Source organism: Dromiciops gliroides, chromosome 3 (assembly GCF_019393635.1).
Source record: "Dromiciops gliroides isolate mDroGli1 chromosome 3, mDroGli1.pri, whole genome shotgun sequence".
In the NCBI taxonomy this organism is placed as follows: Eukaryota; Metazoa; Chordata; class Mammalia; order Microbiotheria; family Microbiotheriidae; genus Dromiciops; species Dromiciops gliroides.
Window position 1 is genome coordinate 283,024,702 of NC_057863.1, and position 24,079 is coordinate 283,048,780.

At 36.7% G+C, this 24,079-nt stretch overlaps 1 protein-coding gene across 1 annotated transcript in view; it reads left to right on the forward strand.

The window, feature by feature from the left end:
• CFAP47 (cilia and flagella associated protein 47) overlaps positions 1–24,079 on the forward strand; it is an 849,402-nt gene that overhangs the window by 160,882 nt on the left and 664,441 nt on the right. The window contains 1 exon segment of the mRNA XM_043993472.1: positions 21,004–21,199. Within this exon segment, the coding sequence (XP_043849407.1) occupies positions 21,004–21,199 (196 nt within the window).

Sequence of the window (24,079 nt, forward strand, 5' to 3'; positions counted from 1 at the left end):
GACCTGGTTTCTAGTCCTGCCTCTTTCACCAGCCAGACATCTATGGGATCTTGGGTAACTCAACCTCTCTATGTCTCTGTTGCCTAACTTACAAAATAAGGCAGTTGGATAGGAGAAATCTGATGTGCCATCCAACTTTAACCTTTTGTGATTGAGGTATTCTTATTTTCATTCTAATTTCATTAGTAGCTAACCACTAAAGATTTAGAAAATTTAAAGGAAGCTGTGGAACATTTGTAGAAGCTCATTCTACTTCTCAAAATTTCTTTGAGTTTTTGCTCTTTCTTTAGTGGAAACATGCATTGTGAGAAATTTAGAATGTAATTTTAATAATATGAAATTTCATTGAGCGAATATAGTTAAAGTTAGAATGCTTAGTATTCTCAATGGCCTAAAAGAGCTGAGCTTTTAAAATATGCTACTGCCATCTAATATGTGGTATGTGCTAGCCTGAAGTTTTCTTAAATTTAAGATTTGGGGCAATATAAAATTAAATTATTCACTATCAATTCTTTTTACTGAATTCACCATCTTTTATTAATTTTTAAGATACTTGTTTTCCTTGTTTTTTTCATTGTCTGGTTAAGGTAATTATTTTACACTTACAAAATAAAAAAATTACTTTTTAAAACTCAATAAAATACCTTCTAGCTTCTTAAAATAGGCTGTGTACCAATATTATATATTATATATGAGAAAACCACATTAATTCACTTATTTTTCTTGGAGATTCTGGGACAGATGACAAGTTAAGTTCTCAAAGAGCAACTATATTGTCCCTTCAGGGTTCTAGAGGTATCACTCAGGGTTTAGGATGATTTTTCTAATGCTATTGGCTTAAAACCTCATTCAATTGCATTCCTCCCATCAGTGTGGGTTAATGTCCCCTCAATATCAATGATACCAGAGATTAGCACTTTATCAGTTAACTAATTTTCCCCTTAATATCAATTAGCCAAATAAAATCAATTAGCTTTTTTTTTTTTTTTTTTTTTTTTGTGGGGCAGCTAGTAAATGTCAAGTGTCTGAGGCCAGATTTGAACTCCGGTCCTCCTGAATCCAGGGCTGGTGCTTTATCTACTGTGTTACCTAGCTGCCCCAAAATCAATTAGCTTTTACAAATGGATGCATACTGAAAAGATATAATATGAATGAATTAAAACAAAATCTCTCCAGAACCAGATCACAAATCTCCTACCACCTTGTCCTCTCAAGATAGTAGTTTCACTTAAAGCAGTTGCTACATAGCATTTACCCCACATTTTCCTTCTGTATGCCATAGAGATGGATGGAGTCACTCTCTTGCTTTGGGGACACAGGATCTCATTGTTGAGATGACCCAGTCATGGGCTGGATCAAGCAGATTGCTCCTCAGGGTTACCTCCTTTCTACACATGGCCTTGGTATATCTGGTAGCCCTGTCACAAAGGAAAGATAAAAGAGGATGAAGTCTTATCTCAGATATAGCCAAGCTCTCACAGGCTGGTGGGGTGAGGGCAGCTAATTTCCACGCATTGGCCCTCTGGGACTCAGAGTCATCTGGGTATGGCTTCCAGCTGGGTATGACTTATCCACTCAGAGGCTGCTGAGCCTCTGTGAGGTACCTCAGTTGGTAGAAGAAGAGGCAGTTTACAGCTGGAGGCTTCTTCATTGGAGCTATGATGTCACTGACAGAGAAGTACAACCATTCTCTATGCTTAAATAATTGCTACAGGGGCTGCAGCCAGCTGGGCATTTACCAGAGTCTCTGGCTGCCTTTTTTGTCTCTTGTGTATTTCCTTCCTTTAGCATCAACCTTGTGAACAATGAAAGGTCTGGAAAGAATGTAGTGGTGGTAACTGGCATCTTCCCCTTCACTAGTGCATGAGGAGCAAGAGGGAGAGAATGCTTAAGCAGCAGCAGGTGCCAAGGGAGAATAAGCATCAGTTAGAGAGGCCACTGGTAGTTGATCACCTTTGCCCAGTGCAGAGGAAAATATCAAATGCACAATTAGCAGTATTATATAACTGTATTATCTTTTGATGAGCCATTCACCTACCATCTAAATGTACTAGAGATAGTAAATTAAATTACTTAATTTTCTTCTAATTATTCTTTAATGGATTGATTTCAAGCAGGGATAATTAATTTGTCTTTTACCTGATTCAAGTTTGTACTTTGAGTACCTTTTAATTTCACCCCTTTTGGGTAAAGCCCTAAACTATAGTTCAAAATAAGAAGAATAGCTGGAGTGAGGTTTTTATGAGTCAATAAAGGTAAGGATGGGAAGCCTAATTACTGAGAAGTTAAGTCTCCTCAAAGCTGAATGAGGGCAAACTACAGTTGATAGATAAAACACAGGAAATGGTGCAGGTCACCAACCCCGGAGCCTCAGCTAAGTTGTCTTTCTCTAAACTCCTAAATCCTGGATAAGAATGGAAAGATAGGTTTGATACAGATTGTGGAGCCCTGAAATGCCAGGCTGAGAATTTTATAGATTTTTCTTGAAGAAATATGGAACCATTAAAGATTCATAAGCCGGGATGTGAAAGGGGTAAACTTGTGCTTTAGTTGTTAGTTATGTGGAGGGAGGCTAGGAGAAGGAAGAGGAACTGAAACAGGAAGCAGGAGACCAATTAGGAGGCTGGTATAGTCAAGGTGGTTGATTGTGGTTCTGACCTGAAAGAGTATCAGAGTAACAAGAGAGAAGGGAATAGATAGGAGAAATGTGTAGGTATACTGGAGAAGACTTGATTGATAACTCATATTTGGAGCCTGGAAAAGAAAACCATTTCAAATCTGAGTGACCAGAAGGATATAGTGCTGCTTTTGACAGAAAATAGGGGTATTTGGAGACAACTTTGACCTGATCCTAGGTCAGTTTGTTAAATGAGGTATCTTGCTCTTTATTCAGTTTTCATCTTGAGCACTATTTAATTAAACACATTTCACAGTAGAATTTGATTTGCTAAAGTTTCTCAAAAACAGTGATGCTTTTAAGTTTGAGGATGCTCCAAGTATTCAAAGTGTTTTTTTTGCTCTTGTAGCATATTTTCTTCAGTTGTGAATAGATGCTCTTTCCATTGTTGGGTAATTGCTTATGTGAAATCATTTAGTCACAAAGTATAAAATTTATAACTTTGTGAATATCATTTGTCATTAAAATGTGGAGAACAAGATTTGGTTGAAAACATTCCAAGTAATTCTTTTTAGCATGCAGCTTGCAACCTCAGCCATAACTTTCTCATGCTGCTGAACCCATATCTAGAGAGTTCTTGCATCCATGAGTGTCATGCAGTTATATTTTTAGGTGAGACTTTAATGGGACAATATATTTATGGGTTTTTCTGCATCATCAGGGAAGGTAGTAGCTTTGGTTGAAGTATTTACTGGGAATGTTTTGAGAATATCTTTATCACTAATACTGTGTCATGTCTTTTTAGAGAATCTCTTAAATTCATTTGTATTCCTATAAAATGAGTAGACTTGTACAGAAGTTTTCATGATGAATTAATTTTTTATCTGGTTGGATTGAGGTTAAAGAAATCAAGGAATGTCTTTTATTTCCTGGATGCCTTTTAGGTCTGTCTTTTAGACAAGCATAGCTAAACACCAAACTATTTTTCATTCTGACTGAATGGATGATTAAACTTCTAATTTAGACATTTCAGTCTAATTAGAATGTATCTGGCTTCTATAGAGGAATATAGGATCTGGATTTTCATATCTTTAATTTGTTATCATCAGGGTGGCTAACTCCCTCCAATCATCTAGATTAATCTATGTATCCAAAGTCACAAAGCAAATAAGTCTGAGAGGCAAGAATCTTGGTATTCTATCTACTATATTGCACTGTTTCTACTTGGGCAGCTAGGTGGCTCAGTGGATAGAGCACTGGCCCTGGCGTCAGGAGGAACTGAGTTCAAATTTGATCTCAGACACTTGACACTTACTAGCTTTGTGACGCTGGGCAAGTCACTTAATCCTGATTGCCTCAAACATCCAGGGTCATTTCCAGTTGTCCTGACCTATATCTTGCCCCTGGACCCAGATGACTGTGGAGGAGAGAGTGAGGCTGGTGACTTGGCACAGCCCTTCCTCACTTAAATCCAATTCACTGCAAGTAATGACATCTGTCATGGTCCTCTTTGAGAATGAAGGACAAAAAACAACTGTTTGTACTTGGTTCCATATAACACTTGGTGAAATTCTTGGGGATAAACTCCTTAGTGCTTAAATTTTAATAAAAAGGTCCAGGAAGTGGCCAAATTAGATAATTCACAGATAGGAAGTGAAACAATGTGTTTTTTTTTTCCTGGGGCCATGGGGGTTAAGTGACTTGCCCAGGGTCACACAGCTAGTAAGTGTCAAGTGTCTGAGGCTGGATTTGAACTCAGATACTCCTGAATCCAGGGCCGGTGCTTTATCCAGTGCACCACCTAGCTGCCCCGAAACAATGTTTTCTGAGGGGATATTCAGGAATAGGTGTCAACTAGCAGTATTATCAGCAGTGAGGACAGTTTGCTACTACACCCTGGACCAGCAGTAGAACACTAAACATTTGAGGGTGGCAGGAGTGAGCATAGTGAACCCTTAGGGGAAAAAATGGACAAGAAAATGCTCTTGCAGTCAGAAACACTAAGACACTGAGTGACTTAAAGTCCTCCTCCCATTTCCTTATTGGAAGAGGTTTTTAGACCCTCCAGAAGAGCTCTGTGTGAAATCCTGATGTATAGCTGTATGCATGGTTTCCCCACACCCTTATTTAGGACATTTCCCACAGATCTGAAGAATGCAGGCAAACCTGTGATCCTGAGCTTGGGACTTTATTACTGCTACAAAATGAAATTCTCCCTAACTAGCTTTGTACCAGGCATTTACATAAAGAGTTTGGGGTAGGCATGAAGTCAGGTCAAGCAGTATCTGAATTTCCTGTCTTTGGTGGGAAAGCCAGGAGTAAATTAGTTGATTTCTGATAACCAAAATTCAGTAAAATTCAGTATGTATTTGCCATGGGGGCAGTAGATTCGGGACAGGATTTAGTTAGACCTTCTGTGGCAATTCACAGACAAACAATGCAAGTGCTGTTTTCCATAAAACCAGTGTGAGAGGCATGTGGAAACAGGTTTGCAGCTTTTGATATGATGCTTTACATTATTTGGTATTGAAGCACATTCTTGGTTTTTCTTTTTTTAACCATTATGGGAAAAGTTGACAGTTTAATTAATAAAAAAATGATTTAGCAGTGTGACTTTTCTTTCCACTGATGTGGGTCACAACCTTGTGAAGTTTGTGATTGCTATGACCAAAAAAAAAATCATTGCTTGGTAGAAAAACCTGGTGATGAACTGCTCTGCACTTGACTGGGCTTGAATGACAGATTCATGATCCATTGGATGACAGATACATGGTCCAAGGCTAAACCCAAACACAAAACCTTTCTGGCTTGCTATGACTTGATCATAGCTTGTGCTCAGTTGGGAAAATGCTTGAGCAACCCATAGATATCTGCTGGTCATGATAAGGTATTAGAATGGGACTTTGGTGGAAGATTTGCAGTGATATGCAAATTACTTGGGATAAGCTGTAATTTTGATAGAATTTTGTTTTGTGACAGAAATGGTAATGTTTTGGTACTTTTATTGACATAAAATTGACTCAAAATGTCTAACCGTAACCAGAGGAAATTAAACTGACTTGGTTTTTCCTATCTTTAAGTTACTTCTTTGTCAGTTGAATGCTAGATCTTCTGCCACAGACATGCATTTTGTTGCTGTATTTTAATGGAGTTTTTAATTTTGTGGGGGTTTTTTTTGTTTGTTTTTGTTTGGCGGGGCAATGAGGGTTAAGTGACTTGCCCAGGGTCACACAGCTAGTAAGTGTCAAGTGTCTGAGGCTGGATTTGAACTCAGGTCCTCATGAATCCAAGGCCAGTGCTTTATCCACTGTGCCACCTAGCTGACCCTAATTTTGTGTTTTTTAAAGAATGGACATTACTGTAAGGAGAGCTACAAAAGTTTTAATTCTTATAGAGTACACTTCAATGACTATTAGAAAGATTTTACCAACTGTTGTTCTGGGGAATTGACTAATTTTAAGGATCATTCAAATACACAACAAAATAAAATCTGTTTTACAGAAGCACAAAGGAAAGTACGATTGAAAATGAAAAATAATGCCAAGCTTTGATAAACAATTCTGTAAAATACATTAATCATCAGAAAAAAAGCAAAGGCCTTCAGAGGGACATGGCAGCTAGAGAAGCTGTTATTGATTTAGCTGGAGTACAGCATAAGCATCATAAGTTGAGGAGAAATGAAGAAGACTAGTTTTTTTTTAAACTCCTAATTAGGCTATAATCACAGCTAGTCAGAAAAAAGAACTGCTTTTTAAAAGCATATTTAAAATTCAATGTAATAAAAATAAAGTTTCATGTTGAAGAATTAAAGAATATATCAAACTTTTGAACACTATGCCTAATCATGTAAAACTAGTGATTGTAACAAAAGAACATATTGCATATTAAAGATTATTCAAAGCTTTTTTTCAATTGTGAGGTTTATAATACACCAATAAAATAAATTATTTTACTTTGAGCTAGTTAATTCACATAGTACTATAGAAATATCTACTTTATCTATAGTATTCTCACATTATAATACATATTCTAAAAGAATTTTTAGAATAAATTCAAATTAATTAAAATAAATCAACTGTGATTAATTGATAGAATATCATAGAAGACAAAGAGAAGAGAAATTATCACTTAGCACTTTTGCCATGAAAAATATTTTAATGAATCTTGAATTTTTACATTTTGATAATTTAAAATTTTAATGGTATTTTCTTTCCAGCTCATGGCTTTTTAAGTGTTTTATAACAATAAGATAAAATGCAGTGAATATTTTATTTCATTTCATTAAATCAATATTTATTTTTGTTGATACTACATTGTGCTTTGTATTTAATATATTAATATACTTGGTCTTTTCCTGATAAAATTTAAGGAGTGACCTCACTGGAACTGTGAAAAGAAAGAGATTTGATTTAGATTGTAACATTTCTTATAGGGCCCTTGAAGTCCCCTCCAGCTTGCCTAGCTTCTTTCCAGTCATTCTAAGAATTCTGATGGAGAAAATGCTAACTTTAATTTAAAAGGAGTATATCTCTAAAGAAATTAAGTTAATGAAGTATAAACTAAGGAGAACAGTTTTATTGTTAGTGAGGGTAACTAACACTAGAGGAAACATTTTGATAAAGACTGTTGAATGAGAGCCATTTGAAAAGAGCCTGGGAGGAAAATGAAACTATTTCAGGGAGAGTAAGTTCATATGGGTGACTGGATAATTTGAACATAAAAAAAAATCTATTCTAGTTGATCATTTAACCGTAAATAGGTTGAAAAGAAATCATAGTGGTAGGTGTGCAAGTAAATGACACTCTGGAAGTGGTCAGACTTGTTAAGAGATATTAGGAGAATTAATGGAGAGAAATAAATAAGAACTGAGTAACCAATTCAATATAATTGGGGTTAAAAAATTAAAAGTCACTTGGGAAACTGTAAAGCAATGCTTTTTGTTGTTTTTTTATTTTTACTTTTCCCTCTTTTTTTCATGGATCTGAATCTTTTATGATTTCTTGAAATAAGGCTTTATATAGAATAGTCCCGCCCACCCACTCCCACCCTTTCCCACCCTTTTTATGCTTTTTTTTTTTTTAAGTGAGGCAATTGGGGTTAAGTGACTTGCCCAGGGTCACACATCTAGTAAGCGTTAAGTGTCTGAGGCTGGATTTGAACTCAGGTACTCAGGACTCCAGGGCTCTATCCACTTCGCCACCTAGCTGCCCCTCTCCCACCCTTTTAAATTAGTCATAGTTATCTGGGCAGTCAATGACTCCAAAATGATTTTCTTTTGAGCAGTTTACCAAGGTAGTTGTTTTTGATAGTAGATAACTTATGTTTCTTTTATGCTTTTGATTTCTGTACTCCCTTCCCCCCCCCAATACCATTTATTGTCTCATGGAATCATTGAGTTTTGATCGTGTCACTTTATTTTTGAGAAAATCACTGATTAGGAAAGGGTTCCCACCTATTGTAAATCATTAATATTCTTTCCAAGGTTTTCTTCCAGAAATCTTATTTCAATTCTAATTTGAGTTCTTATTTATTATTATATTTCTTTTATACAGTCTTTTTTTTTTTTTTTTGGTGAGGCAATTGGGGTTAAGTGACTTTCCCAGGGTCACACAGCTAGTAAGTGTCATGTGTCTGAGCTGGATTTGAACTCAGGTCCTCCTGAATCCAGGTCCGGTGCTCTATCCACTGCACCACCTAGCTGCCCCTCTCCCACCCTTTTAAATTAGTCATAGTTATCTGGGCAGTCAATGACTCCAAAATGATTTTCTTTTGAGCAGTTTACCAAGGTAGTTGTTTTTGATAGTAGATAACTTATGTTTATTTTATGCTTTTGATTTCTGTACTCCCTCCCCCCCCCAATACCATTTATTGTCTCATGGAATCATTGAGTTTTGATCGTGTCACTTTATTTTTGAGAAAATCACTGATTAGGAAAGGGTTCCCACCTATTGTAAATCATTAATATTCTTTCCAAGGTTTTCTTCCAGAAATCTTATTTCAATTCTAATTTGAGTTCTTATTTATTATTATATTTCTTTTATATAGTCTTTTTTTTTTTTTTTTTTGGTGAGGCAATTGGGGTTAAGTGACTTTCCCAGGGTCACACAGCTAGTAAGTGTCATGTGTCTGAGCTGGATTTGAACTCAGGTCCTCCTGAATCCAGGTCCGGTGCTCTATCCACTGCACCACCTAGCTGCCACTCTCTTATATACTTTTGTAATCCTCATGGTGAAACCATCTTTTCCTTCTGAAGCTTTTTTTGTACTTTTTAGAACGTTATTCTTTTCTTCTAGGCTAACTACCTCTTGTCCTTTTCTTAATTTATAGCATTTCTTTATTATATTTGGGGCTTCATATTGTTTAGACATTATTCTAGCCTGTTATTAGATTGTGACTTTGTGCTATGATCAGACTGTCCTCTTTGTCACTTTGGATGGGCATAGAACATTTAATATTCTGCTTACATGCGTGATGTGTTGAGCATTTTTGCTGAAATGATTTTTTATTCTTTGTGGGTTTCTGGAGTAGGGATAGAGGAGGGATTTAATTTGTGGGAGGGGGGAAATGAAGGTAATATAAAAAGGGAAATAAAATCAATTTTTAAAGAAAGAAAATAAATTTCATCATGTTAATTTTGACCCATCCTTTTAGACTATCTATGATGATCAATCAATCAACATCCATCTTCATATTTCTACTTAATATCATTGTTCCTTCTTGTGCCCTTTTCAGATATTTGTTGGGGTTTGTTTAGGGGAGCTGGGTTCCTCTACCACCTTTCATGTCATCATCTTAAGCAGTGTTAGATGAATTGCACTGTTCACAGTCTTCACAGGTAGTGGTGTGGGACAAAGTTCAGTGGCTCTGGGAGGCTCTTAACTGTTTTTCTGGTCTTGGTAGATGATAGTATAGTGGGAGCAGTGGAAAAGAAAAAGGGTCACTCTGGGCCTTGGTCAGCCCAGATTGTTTTCTCTAGGTTGGGTGGAGACAGGAAAGCAGAAGAGAGAATGCTAGCCTTTGTTCAGCCTTGCTGTTAGCTCCTCCAGACTGGAGAAGAATGAGAAGAGGGAACACTGAGGAGAGGGGTGGTCAGCCACCTTCCTCTTCCAGTCTAGGTGGGAGGCAGTAGAAGATGGTACTAAGTCTTAGTCAGCCTGATCACTGGGTTCTCTGAGACTGAGGTGGGGGAGCAGGAAGACCACCCTATATCAGGCACTGTGCTAGGTACCAAGATATAAAACAAAAATTAAATAATCTTTACTAAAAGAGAGTTTATATTCTATCGGGGAATAAAAAGTACATGACAAAGTGAATATAAAATAAACATAAAATGATTAGGAGAAGAAGGAACTAGCAGATGGTGGGGGAGGGATTCAAGAAAGGCCTCATGGAACAGGAACTAGAGATTCATGAAGATGAAGAGGTCTAAAAAGTGCATTCCAGTCACGGAAATGAGTAATGGAGCAGTCTGTATGAGGAACGGCTAGAAGGTCAGTTTGGTAGTACCACAGAGTATGTGAAGTAGAATAATATATAATAAAGCTGGAAACAAAGTTTGGAGCTAGTCTCTGAAGGTCTTTAAATACCACATAGAGACATTTGTATTTGACCTTAGAAGTAACAGGAAATCACTGGAGTTGATTGAGTAGAATAATGGGATGGTCAGACCTACACTTTAGGAAGATCCCTTTGGAAGATGTGTGGAGCATGGACTGGAAGATAAAAAGATTTGAAGAAGATAGAGAAATTAGGAGGCCACTGCTTGGGATAGTCCAAATGAAAAGTGATTAGGACAAGAACTAAGATGAGCGGAAAGAAAAAGAGGTATGTGAAATAAGTTGCAGATCAATTAAACTTGTAACTGATTGGATTCTATCATGGAAGGAGAATAAGGAATCAAGAATACCTCTGAAATTGCAAACCTAGGTCATTGAAAGAATGGTGGTGACCCTGACAGAAATAAGAAATTTGAAAGAGGGTAGAATTTGATGGAGGCAGGGGGTACACAATGGGATCTGTTTTGGACATGTTGACTTTGAATGCTTGTGGGAAATACAATTTGAAACATCCCATGGGTACGTGATATCAAGAGAGATACCAGGGCTAGTTATAAAGATCTGGAAATCATCTACGTGGAAATGATAATTAAATTTAGGGGAGCAGATCAGGTCATTGAGGGAGTGTAAAGCGGGGCGGGGGCAGTCAGGAAACTATAATTCTACAGAAAGCCAAATCTACTTGCCACCTGTTTTTATACAGTTCACAAGCTAAGGATGTTTTTTATATTTTTAAATATAATACAATTTTATTTAAAAATGTAGATATCATAGCTTACCTATGGGCTGTACAAAAACAGGAGGCAGTTAGATTTGTCTTAGGTGAAATTGTTCGCTGACCTTTAGGATTGAGAGATAAGACAAGGTCTAGGCTTGGAAACAGAGACCCTACCAGTTAGAGGGCATGGAAAATAGTTTTGAATATTTATTCTGCCAACCAATGCATTAGCTTTCCCAACTTTGTGACATCTGTAAATTTGATAATCATACATTCTGCGTCTTGTTTTAGAATTTAATCATATCTTTTACAAAAATTAAGCTATATTACATTCATCATTTTGACAGTGTGATTTAGGAAAAGATTGAATGAGGGGAGTATTTGCTAAATCATATGAATCTTTATTCTCTACTTGGGTTATTATGTATAAATTTACATATTTATTTTTTATAGATTATATTTTTCACAAGTTTAAGGTGATATATCCTGACCTTTTTAAGTTGTTGGGCTTGCTTTTCAGTGTACCATGAATATTTTTTCCCAAATTAAAATAAAAAAACACCTAAAATCTAAATATTCTAACAACTCTACAAGGTATTCTCAGAGGATTAGGAGGTAGGGAAAAGAAGCACAAAAAGGAGAGAGTAAATGCTCTTAAATAGGATGAAGAGAAAGAGAAATAGGTTATTTAGTGTATGAGTTTTAAGAAATTAAGGATTTTTGCAGAAAGTTTTGCAAGAGGATCAAAATTTGAGAAACAAATTGTGAGCAACACTGCTCTGAAATGGCTACTTGTGAAGAACTCCCTCTTCTACTTCTTACCTTATTACTCAACCCAAAGAAGCTATGGTGGGGCCAACCAAGGCTGAACACCTTCTACTTCCTTCCTCCCCACTAGATTAGAGAAAGAGGAGATGTGGTTCAGTCTTGTCAAACTCTTCATGGTCCCTTTTGGAGTTTTCTTGGTAAAGATATTGGAATTGTTTTTAATTTCCTTTTCCAGCTTATTTTGCAGACAAGGAATTGAGGCAAACAAGATTAAGTGACTTCCTCAGGGTCACACAGCTAGTAACCATCTGAAGCTAGATTTGAACTCAGGAAGAGTCTTCCTGCTTCCATTTCAATTTAGCTGCTCTAGAGGAAGAGGGGGTGGGGTTGATTAAAACCTGTTTTGACCACTTTCAGTTTCTTTCCTCACTCTTCTCCTTCCTCTGTCTTGCTGCCCCCAGAGTAGAGGAACTAGCAGCTGGGCTATCCAAGGCCCAGACAGACTCTTTCTTTTCTGTTGCTCCTACTACACTATCTACCCAGTACTCACCCAGACAAGAGGAATAGTTAGGAGCCTCCAAGAGCCATGGGCCTTTGCCACCATATCACTACCCTCTGGAGACTGAACAATACAATTCATCTCACAATTCTGGTTAAGATGGTGGCATGAGACGTGGTAGAGGAGTCCACCTCTCTTACACAAATGCCAACAAATATCTGAAAAGGGCTCAAGATGGAGCAATGATATTAAGTAGTAGTATTAAGATATTTGCTTATTGATTGATTAGTATGGGCAAATTAGAAGGATGGGTCAAAATTAATGTGATGAAATTTTAAAAAAATTATTTTTATTTCTTGCTTTTATATTACTTGCATTTCCAAAAGAAATCCCTCCCCCCATCCCTACCACAGAGAGTCACAAAGAATAAAAATCATTTCAATAAAATGCTCAAAATATCAACCATTTACTAGAGTATATGCAATGTTCCATTCCTAGCTAGAGTCACCCTCTTCTGCAAAGAAAGGAGAGAGACCCATTTTCCCCTTTCTTCCCTATGGAAAAAACTGGATCATTATAATTATATAGTTCTTAGATTCATTTAAAATTTATTATTGTTTTTCTGTATATACTTTTGTATATATAGAATGCTTTTCAGTGTTCACCGCAGTTATCAAAATGGGACATCTATAATGCTTATTGAGACTGGATATTATAGATACAAATCCTTGCATGAAGCTTCAGAATTTGAAAACATAAATGTTCTTTGGTGATGGTGGTTCAGTGTCTCCAGGGACTGAGCATCAGAAGACTTTTAAAGAGAAACCACAAAGCTGTCAATGTAGTTAGACCAATTTTATTTTGTTTTCTTTGGACCAGACCTGTGATTTCATTAATGTGTGGTAGTCCTAGTAAAGAAATTCCTCCTACCAACGAAGATCGGCAACTGCTATGCAATTTATATCCTTAGAAAGTCGCCTGAAAATATTGAGAAAATGAATTGTCATACAGTGAGGGCTGGCAGGAGGGAGGCCAGTTAACTTGAGATGAGAATAGGGGTAAATGAAGAAGGAAGAGTCATGAAGTGTTTGCACCTGATTTTAATGTGTTACCTTTGGAAGCTTATAGTCCATGTCTACATAGATACCTGAGATATCATTTCTATGTTGTTTTTCATTTGCCAAGAACACTGAAATTGGTTATTCTTTACAATCTCTCTTAGCTGTGAAGCAATATTAGTATTGTTGACTTTATTTTTCATGTGAAATGATTTGAGGTATAGTGCTCCAGACCAAATTAAAAAACAAAATCAGCTGCGATTAGGGGTTAGAATTTATAAACTTTCCAAGTTTGTTATATAGTCCTTTGGTCCATGCAACCTCTCAAAAATTGTCCACTAGCGTCACAAAATATTATTTAGCTTGAGATCTTTGTGTTTTCTTTATGTTGGCATTAAATGATCATATTGGTTCCATATGAGATACTATAGATTGTAAAGCTGTGGTTGATGAATAGATTTCTTTCCTTCCTTCCCTCCTTCCCTCCTTCCCTCCTCCCTTCCTCCCTTCTTCCCTTCCTCCCTCCCTCCCTCCCTCCATTCTACTATTAAGATAATATTAAGACCATGGGGTCCTCTGGGAAACTATGGAAACCATGGGTTCCTTGAGTCATATGGCTGTTTTTCCATGTAAATATATATCATCTAAAAACAGTTAAGTAGTGGAATTTCATGTCTGTATGGAAGCTTTAAAAGCCCCGGCAAGAGTACTAGGTCTAGCTAACAGCTGAAATAAATGTGATGGAGAAGACAAAAGTGTGAGTGGTTGCATGGTCATGCATTTATTGTATTTTTAGTGCATATAGGTTCCTGCAAGAATTATTTAGTATTCTAGGCCAGGCCAGCAATTCAGACTCAGGATATGAATACAATATGGCACTTGTGAACCATAAAATAGAATGAAAATTCCTTACTTAGACTAAAGTTAAAAAAAGATTCAGTTCCCATAGTTGAGGTGGGGGTGTTGGGAGGGAAACAAATATCTATATAACGTCAGATGAAACACTATATCTCCCCCACACCCTCGCCTCCAAATTCACGGAAGTTGGAAAGTCAGAAAGGAATCACTGCAAAGTAATGGGAATTCTGCCAAATCCCTGGTCTCCCCATGGTTAATGTCTTTTTTATACTTCAGGTGTCAAGCCAAATGGCCTCCCTTTCCCCTTAAGTGACCAGTCCTGCCTACATAAAATTTGTGTCACTTTTACTATATTTGAGCTTGGAGTGCCCCCTGACCTACTCTCTTAATGGATATAGAGTGGTAAATGAAACTGTACTAAATTGTGCTTCCAATAAAGTGTCTAAATTAATCTTTATTCTAGGAAAAGTGGTGAGAGCTAACTACCTCTAAATTAATACATTCATTTTCAGTCCTAAATTAGATACTCTCAGACTAAGTTGTCTCGTTAATTGTATGATTTAAAATTTGCTTTACTCTAAAAACATCCAGTGTTTTGTTTTGTACCTTTCTATAGTTTTTCAATAGTGCATCTTCTACATATAAAATAAATTCTAAACAAATTAAGAAGGAATGTTCTAAAAAGACTAAGGTTTCCATGCATTTTTGCATAAAAGTACAGGTTGGCAAAAAATCTTGTTATCACACCCTCCCTATAATCCTTGTGCTAGCAGAGTAATACAAACCACTTTATTCATTCGCATTTAAAGACACGCTAGTTTATCCATATTTATTGTAGTAACTTTGAATCCTCCAAGAATGTCTGTATAACATAGTGGACCTTTTATTAAACTTCTTAATGTGGTTGAGATTGAATTAACTCCTAGAGGAGAAGATCAAATGAGAGAAATAAAAGTACTTGTTAAACCATGAAGTACTGAATAAATGTGAGGTACTGTCAAAACTGAGTCTAAAGGGACTATGTCTTATCTAACCATACTGTCTCCCTTAACTCTTTTCAAATGAGGGAATAAGGAAAACAAGCTTGAAAGAGGCATTATCTGAATTGAGTCTCTTGAATACTTTAACAGGACAAAGTAAGAAATGGAGTGTGATCTAGTTATGAGGGAGAGGCTGCATGAATTCATGAAAGTGAGAATCTAGAATGAGATGTTGGCCTGTTTAGACATGGAGTCTATATGGAGAACAATGTAAAAGAATATGGAGAAGTAGGTTAGGAAAGTAGTCATGTTATAGAGGACCTTACATGAAAGGCAAAGGAATTTTTTTATCTCATTGGTATTAAAAGGACCATTGAATCTATTTTGTTTAACATTGTGCTTTCTATTACTGAAATTATGCCATTAAATATACATGAAACTAAATGTGGCCCTCATTGAATATTTTTGATCTGGAGATTGACATGGTCAGATTTGTCTTAGGGAAGTTATTGTGGTAGTAGTGTGGATTGGAGAAGAAGGAGACTAGATATTGTGAGACCAGTTAGGAGATCATTACAATGGTATAGGTGATAAAACTTATAATAATAACAGTTTTATTTTCCTTTGAAGTTTTTGAAGTGCTATATATGTATTAGAGCCTGATGTAAGGGGACCACAATGTGATTAGAGTTGAAAGGATAGATACTAGACATTATCAAGGTAGATGATAAAACTTATTAACTGTTGGGATGTGGGAGGAAAAGGGATTGGATAGAGCCAAAGATTACTCTAATGTTTTAAATTTGTTTGTTTGGGAGGATGGTGCTATCATAAATATAAATAGGGAACTTGGGAGGAGAGAGATATTTTGTAATCATAATAATAGTAGATAACAGATATCAGTTGATGTGTCAGTCCACTAGCAGTTCTTAAGAGCCAAGTACTGTGCTAAGCATTGGGGATACCAAACAAGGCAAAACACAGTCCCTTCTCTTAAGAATCTCACAGTCCAGTCAGGGAGACAACATGCAAACAACTATGTACAAATAAGATTTATACAGGATAAATTGTGGGGACTAGTTTTTTTTTTTGAGAGGCAATGGGGGTTAAGTGACTTGCCCAGGGTCACACAGCTAGTAAGTGTTAAGTTTCTGAGGCCAGATTTGAACTCGGTTCCTCCTGAATCCAGGGCCGGTGTTTTATCCACTGTGCCACCTAGCTGCCCCTGGGGACTAGTTCTAAAGGGGACTTGGAAAGACTCTTTTCAATCATATATTTTTTGGATAACATCCTTTCCTTTAATTTTCCTTCATTCTTCTTTTCTTAAGACATTTTTATTTAAAGTTTTGAGTTCCAAATTCTATCCCTCCTTCCCCTCCTCACTTCCTGAGGTAGTAAGCAATCAGATATACATATGCAATTATGTGAAACATTTCATATTAGTCATAAGAAGATTCAAATAAAAGAAAAAATGAAAGAAAGTGAGAAATAGCATGCCTCATTATATGTTCAATCAATATCAATTCTTCCTCTGGAGGTGAATAGTACGCTTCATCCTTAGTCCTTTGATATTATCTTGGATCATTGTATTGCTGAGAATAGCTGTCATTCACAGTTCTCTGTCAAACAATATTGCTGTCGCTATGTACAATATTTTCTCATTTGATCTTCACAGAAACACTTTGAGATAGTTGTTATTATTCCCATTTTAATGTTGAGGAAACCGAGGCATAGAAACATTAAGTGACTTGCCTAAGGTCGCATAGCTTGTAGGTGTATGAGGCAGGATTTGAACCTCAAGTCTACTTGACTCCACCTCCAATGCCCCTTTGCATCAGTTCATGTAAGTCTTTCTAGGTTTTTCTGAAAGCATCTAGTTCATAATTTCTTATAACACAATAGTATCACATCACAATCATATACCATAACTTATTCAGCCATTCCTGAATTTATGGAAATACTCTCAATTTCCAATTATTTGTCCCCAGAAAAGAACTGCTATAAATATGTTTGTGCATATAGGTCCATTTACTTTTTGTTTTATAGGCCTATGATCATGGTTCCAAATTGCTTTATATAGAGGTTGAATCAGTTTACATCACCAACAGAGTGCATTAGTGTCTCAATTTTCCTACTTGCCCTCCAACATTTGTCATTTTCCCTTTCTGTTTTATTAGCCAATCTAATATGTGTGAGGTAGTACCTCAGAATTGTTTTAATTTGTATTTATTCAATCAATAGTGATTTAGAGCATTTTTTTCCATATGTCTATAGATCGCTTTGATTACTTAAACTGAAAACTGTTCATATTCTTTGATGATTGGCCATTTGGGGAGTGGTTCTTACTTTTATAAATTTGATTCATTTATCTATATATTTGAAAGATGAGGTCTTTATTAGAGAAACTTGCTTCAAATGTTTCTACAGTTATACTTGCTGACTGTATTTCCCTCTGTCCTATTTCTCACCCTGTTCATTCTATTCTCTCTGTCCTTTCACCCTGTTAAACCTCAAAAGTGTTTTGCTTATGAATACTACTGACCCAAATTTGCCCTCCCTTCTATAAGTATTCTCCTTTTCTCATCCCTTTCCCATCCTAGTTTCTTGTAGGGTAAGATAGATTTCTTTACCCAATTTAGTGTGCATGTTATTTTCTCTTTGGGCTAATTTTAATGAGAGTAAGGATCAAGCATTTCTCTCCACTGTAAAAAAAAAACAAAAAAAACTTTTGCCTCTTTTTTTGTTAGATAATTAACCCCATTCTAATTTACCCCTTCCTTTTCTCCCAATGCATTCCTTTTTCTCACGCCTTAATTTTATTTTTTAGGTATCATCCTCTATCTATCTATCTATCATCTATACATCAGCCCTCTGTTAATATATATTCCTTCTAACTGCCCTAATAATTAGAAAGCTCTTATGAGTTACAAGTATCATCTTCCCATTTAAGAACTCCTTTCCTGTTCACCTTTTTATGTTTCTCTTGAGACTTGTATTTGAAAGACAAATTTTCTTCAGCTCTGGTCTTTTCATCATGAATACTTGAAAATCCTCATCCTCTACTTCTTTGAATTTCCATTTTTCCTCCTGAAGGATTATATTCAATTTTTCTGGGTATGTTTGCTGATTCTCGGTTGCAATTCTAGCTTCTTTGCCCTCTGGAATATCATATTCAAAGTCCTCTCATCCTTTAATGTAGATGTTGCTAAATGTTGTGTTATTCTGACTGTGGCTCTAAAATACTTGAATATTTTCTTTCTGGCTATTTGTGATATTTCTCCTTGACCTGGGGGCTCTGGAATTTGGGTATAATATTCCTGGGAGTTTTCATTTTTGGATATCGTTCAGGAAGTGATTGGTGAATTCTTTCAATTTCTATTTTACCTACTAGTTCTAGACTATCAGGACAATTTTCCTTGATAATCCCTTGAAAGATAATGTCTAGGCACTGTTTTTCTTTTGATTGTGGCTTTCAGGAAGTCCTGTAATTTTAAAATTATCTCAGTTGTTTTTCTAATGAGATCTTTCTCAGTCTCCTATATTTTTTCATTCTTTTGCTTTTGTTTTATAGGTTTTTGATGTCTCATCGTCATTAACTTCTACTTGGGCAATTGTAATTTTTAAGGAATTCTTTTCTTCACTGAGCTTTTGTATCTTCTTTTCCCTTTGGCCAATACTGCTTTTAAAAGAGCTCTTCTCTTTGGTCAATTTTTGTATATCTTTTTTCCATTTGACCAATTCTGCTTTGCAAGACATTCTTTTCTTCATTGGATTTTGTACCTCTTTTACCATTTGGCCTATTCTATTTTTAAGGTGTTATTTTCTTCAGTATTTTCTGTGCTTCCTTTACCAAGCTCTTGAAACTTTTTTCATGATTTTCTTGCATCATTTTCATTTCTCTTCCCTAGTTTCCTCTATGATTTTTTTTGGGGCAAGGCAATTGGGGTTAAGTGACTTGCCCAGCGTCACACAGCTAGTAAGTGTTAAGTGTCTGAGGCCAGATTTGAACTCAGGTCCTCCTGATTCCAGGGCCAGTGCTCTATCCACTGTGCCATCTAGCTGCCCCTCCTCTATGATTTTTTTTAAACATGATTTTAAAAATCATTCTTGAGCTCTACTATGGCTGGAGACCAATTTTTGTTATTCTTGGAGACTTTGGATGTAGGAGTTTTCACTTTGCTGTCTTCTTCTGAGTGTGTGTTTTGATCTTCCTTGTCACCACAGTGACTTTCTTTGATCAGAGGTTTGTTTTTTTCCTGTTTGTTTGCTCATTTTTTACAGCCTATTTTTAGACTTTTAGCTCTGCTAAAGTGGGGCTCTTCTTCCAGGGTGTCCCAAGCTTCAGGGGTTTTGTGCAGCTGTTTTCAGAGATACTTGTAGGGACATATAAGTTTTCAGTTCTTTCAAGGTGGTATGATCTTAGGAGAGATGTGTTTACCACTTTTTTGACCTGTGCTCTGGTCCATGAGTGACCAAAACCACTCTTTTCTTCCCCAGAACTGTGATGAGGGTCCCTGCTTCACTGCAGCCCACAAGCTCTAGTGTGCTAGTGCTCTTCCTCACCCTAGAATTGCCACCCAGGACTGTGACGGAGATCTTTAGTATAGGCAAAGCAACAGTGTCATGCCCCAAGTGCTAGCAAAGAGACGCCTATAATCTTCCTTTGACAAGTTGTTTGACCTCCTTATGGGCTGTGGGCTGAAAGTTCTGGATTCAGCCTGTGCTGCTGCTGCTGCTGATTCAGTGGTTCCCAAGGCCTGCTCTTGGTTAGACCTTTCCTGTCAACTTTCTAAGCTGTCTTGGGCTAGAAAATTGTTTTACCCCATCCTTTCTCAGGGTTTTCCACTCCAAAATTTATTTTAGGGCATTATTTTAAGGTGTTCAGAGGAGTTGGTGGAAGAACTCAGGAGAGTCCCTGCCTTTTCTCCACTGTCTCAGCTCAGCTTCACCCTCACTAATTTTATTCAGAGCAAATCATTATAACAGGTTAAACATGTGATCCACAACACTCCTGACTGCGGTCTGAACTGGATTAAAAAGTAATTGGGAAATATTTAACAAAGTAAATAAAAATGCAATAAATATATATTTAATATGTGGTTTACTAAATCAAGACATGGCCTTTAGGACCTTTATATAAGGTTTAGAAGGGAAGCTAGGTGGTAAAATGGATAGAGCACTGGCCCTGAAGTTGGGAGCACCTAAGTTCAAATCTTTCCTCAGACAACTAGCTGTGTGATCCTGGACAAGTCACTTAACTTCAATTGCCTTAAACATCTAGAGCCACTTCCAGTCATCCTGACATATATCTTGCCACTGGATACAGATGGCTCTGGAGAAGAGAGTGAGGTTGGTGACCTTGCACAGCCCTCTCTCACTTAAATCCAATTCACTACAAGTCATGACATTACTCCAATGTTATAGACCTCTTTGAGGATGAAGGACAAAGAACAGCAACATAAGGTTTGGAGCCACTCCCACCCCCATTTCTATTTATATACCCCACTGAACTAAAGCACCAAAGAATTGCCATTTGCTTTAGTGGAGGGAGGTACCCATATAGAATAAATCACAGATCTTTGATTCCACTTAAAAATCTAAAAATATTTAGTAAGTGCCTGCTATGTGGAATTCTTCATGGTTCTGAAGATAGCAAGACTATAGTTACCATTTTAAAAACAATCAACTTGCTCTAATGTATTCCATGTTATTTTTTTGTTTGTTTGGTTTTCTTGGTGGGGGGCAGGGCAATAAGGGTTAAGTGACTTGCCCAAGGTTACACAGCTAGTAAGTGTTAAGTGTCTGAGGCCGGCTTTGAACTCAAGTCCTCCTGAATCCAGGGCTGGTGATTTATCCACTTAGCCACTGAGCTGCCCCCTTCCATGTTATTTTAAATGGCATTTCCCCTCCAGATTAAGATGGGTGAATATTTATTAATTTTTTCATCAGTGTGCCCTGGAGTATATACGGCTGAAGTTCCTCTTCATCTGAAGAATGATCCTGTTTGCTACCGATTGTTAACTCTAACTGGAACTGTGAGAGCACCGAAGTTAACTTTTGACCCTCCATTTGTGTTTTTGACTCCTGTTCCTTTGGGTGTAAAAACTGGGATAGATATCAACATTATTCCCCAAAACTACTTCAGGTAAATATTTACTTCATATAAATTTGCTATATGGGCTCCCTTTTTGTTCTGTCCTGTTGATATCTGTTATGGCTCATTTCTATAGTAGGGAAGAATGATTAGCAAATTCATTAACTGTGTTTTTGTATGGAAAACACAATTTCAAATGAAGTTACCAGTAGTTGCTATATGCAATTTAGTATGTTATATTGTATGGAAATACTAGATATTCTTGAATTTCAGATTTAAGCTTTGTTAAATTCAAATATATGCATAAAAAGCAAATAGTTTTACATACTAGGTAGTTATAATCAGTTCAGGAAAAATTTCAATTAATAAAGTAAATATCTATCAATTACTTACTATGTTCTAGGCACTGTGCTAATCATTGGGAATACAAATAAGAAAAAGAAAGACAGTCCTTTCCATATCAAGAATATAATTTATAAACGTTTAAAATTAGTTTTAGTTATACCATGCCAAGAGAGAATATCTAAGTTATGTGGAAAGCAAACTGTACCTACAGAAAGGTAAGCTACAGTTTTAAGAGTGTAGGTCCATTAGAGTACCTTGAACCTATGGTAGTCATCTTTCAAGGTAACTAGTATATGAGTATGAATTTGGGAGTAGGTTGAGTTAGTGACCCAGAGAGGGTGAAACAAGTCAACAACAGAAAAATCAGCAAAGACTCACTGTAGTATTAAGAGCTATTTGAAACAGAAGTACAAGAAAAGGCAGAAAAAAGGACACTCGATATACAATATACAATATACATCAGGTATGGGACAAGTAATTTATTCCTACACACAAAGGAAATACTAAGCAAAAAAGATTTACAACCATGTATTAACAAATTAGGATTCAGCAACTTGACTTATAATTAGTGTTACAATCATCCGGAAGGCTGGTAAATTAAACCTCATCAGAATGGAAAGCATTTTGCTGGACTGCTAATTAGGGATTTTATATTTGCAGTATACTGCCTAAAACACCCCCGCTATATATGCCTGCTGATGAGTCAGACTTGGGTCATTCCTTTTGCCATTAATCACCTCCTCTGATGCTTAAGCTTTCCTTGAAGCCAGTCCATCTACTCTTTGAGGTATTGCAACTAGCCACTTCCCTTGTTGGACCCAGGACTTTTGGACTGCCTAAATGCGCAAGCAACATCACCTTGAAGCCTGGACCTCCTTAAGTAGGAAAGTAAACACAAAGATGAAAAGGCTGGCAAGAGCCTAGGCTCAAGGCCACTTAAGCAGGTCCACATTATATAGGGGGTTGCATGATAGTCCAGAGAGAGGACATTACTTACCACATTTAAGAGTCACAGCTAAGAGGCCAACCTAAAAATTTCTCTTTCTTTGATGTAGTCCTGACCCTCTACTGATGTCATGTAGGTGGTGGGTGAGTTGACTCAGTAATCACTCAGGGTTTGCCAAGATAAACTAAAATCCTGGGCTACCACATGGCCAGAAATAGACCCCAAATAACCCACATGATCACCAGAACCAGAAATGGCACACTAAGACTAGTTCATAGGAGAAGGAGATAAAGATAGCCCCCATTACACTCATACTGTCATTTTAAGCACCACTATGAGGCAGGACAGGAATTACATAAGAAATAATGTCTCATAGATAGGCCTGCTTTTATTATATATTTTACAAAAAAAATACCAGAATTTTGATATTTTTTCCTTTAAATTCATTTTATTCTCTACCACTGCTCTCTGCTTTAGAAGGCAATACTGATTATAATTATTCATCATTCTTCTTTGTAAGATATTACAGATGAGTGTATAGTTTAAACTGATATTGCCTTTGGCAGTTATCTCTCTCCATTTGGCAAATAATTCAGATGTTGTTGACTAAGGTACTTTCTGGGCTCTTTTCTTCTCCCTGCTGTTGTAATTGATTTAAAAGTTTTAGATGAAATTATAATAGTCAGCATTGATGTTATTTCTGTTATTTATTTCCCGTTTTTGATTTTTAATAACTTATTTAAGTCATCCAGGGTTAAATCATTTAAAATTATCTATTATCAGCTTTCTCATTATCATTCTTTTTGTTTATCATAAATTCTCATCATAACTTTGATGAGTTGATAGTCTGATGGTGAATAGACACGGCTCAGGGATAATGCCTATATCAATAAAGAATCTTTTTCTGTCCATTAAAATGCGATCAATTTCATTAGGTGCTTACCATATCGAGTTTCTTCCCATAAAAAAAATAAAGTCATGGGCCTCTCTCATTTCTTTCCCCTGAACCATATTCCCCCTACCCCTTCACCCAATTTCCACATCCTCATTTTTCCCATATTTGCATTGCAATTAGAATGCATCTTGATTGTATTTGGAGAGTTATCAAGTTTTGATCCGTTGCTTCTCATGACCAACTGCTTCTCATTGACATACACATTCTTATATAAACATATATAGGCCTAAATGGCAATAGTGCCAAGATTGAGTAAATAAAATTAGTTTCAACATTATCCTTTCCCTCTTCTCATTGTAATTGTGTTCTAGCAGTTGCCTGTGCTCTTAGTTATAAATCATCCCCAGCAAATGCCAAACAACCACCACATACAGGACAGGCAAGCTAGCCAAGCTGAAGCTGTGGGGTCCCCTAAGGGAAAGACAGGACACAGCATAGACCAGGCAAGTGAAAGCACAGCCACAACCATCACCATCTTGACTATCATCTCCCTGCAGATTCTTATGTGAACAGTACAGGACTCTGAACCCCAAAGCCTTTGGAAGAGCAAAGCTGCCAGCCCATTGCTTACATGCATCATCCTAGGAAGTATCCCCTCTAGAGATCCAGCCTTGCAACTATTCCTGTAGGTACTACAGTCACATTTATTGAAGACCAGAAAAAGAAAATTCTCATCAGAAAAGGC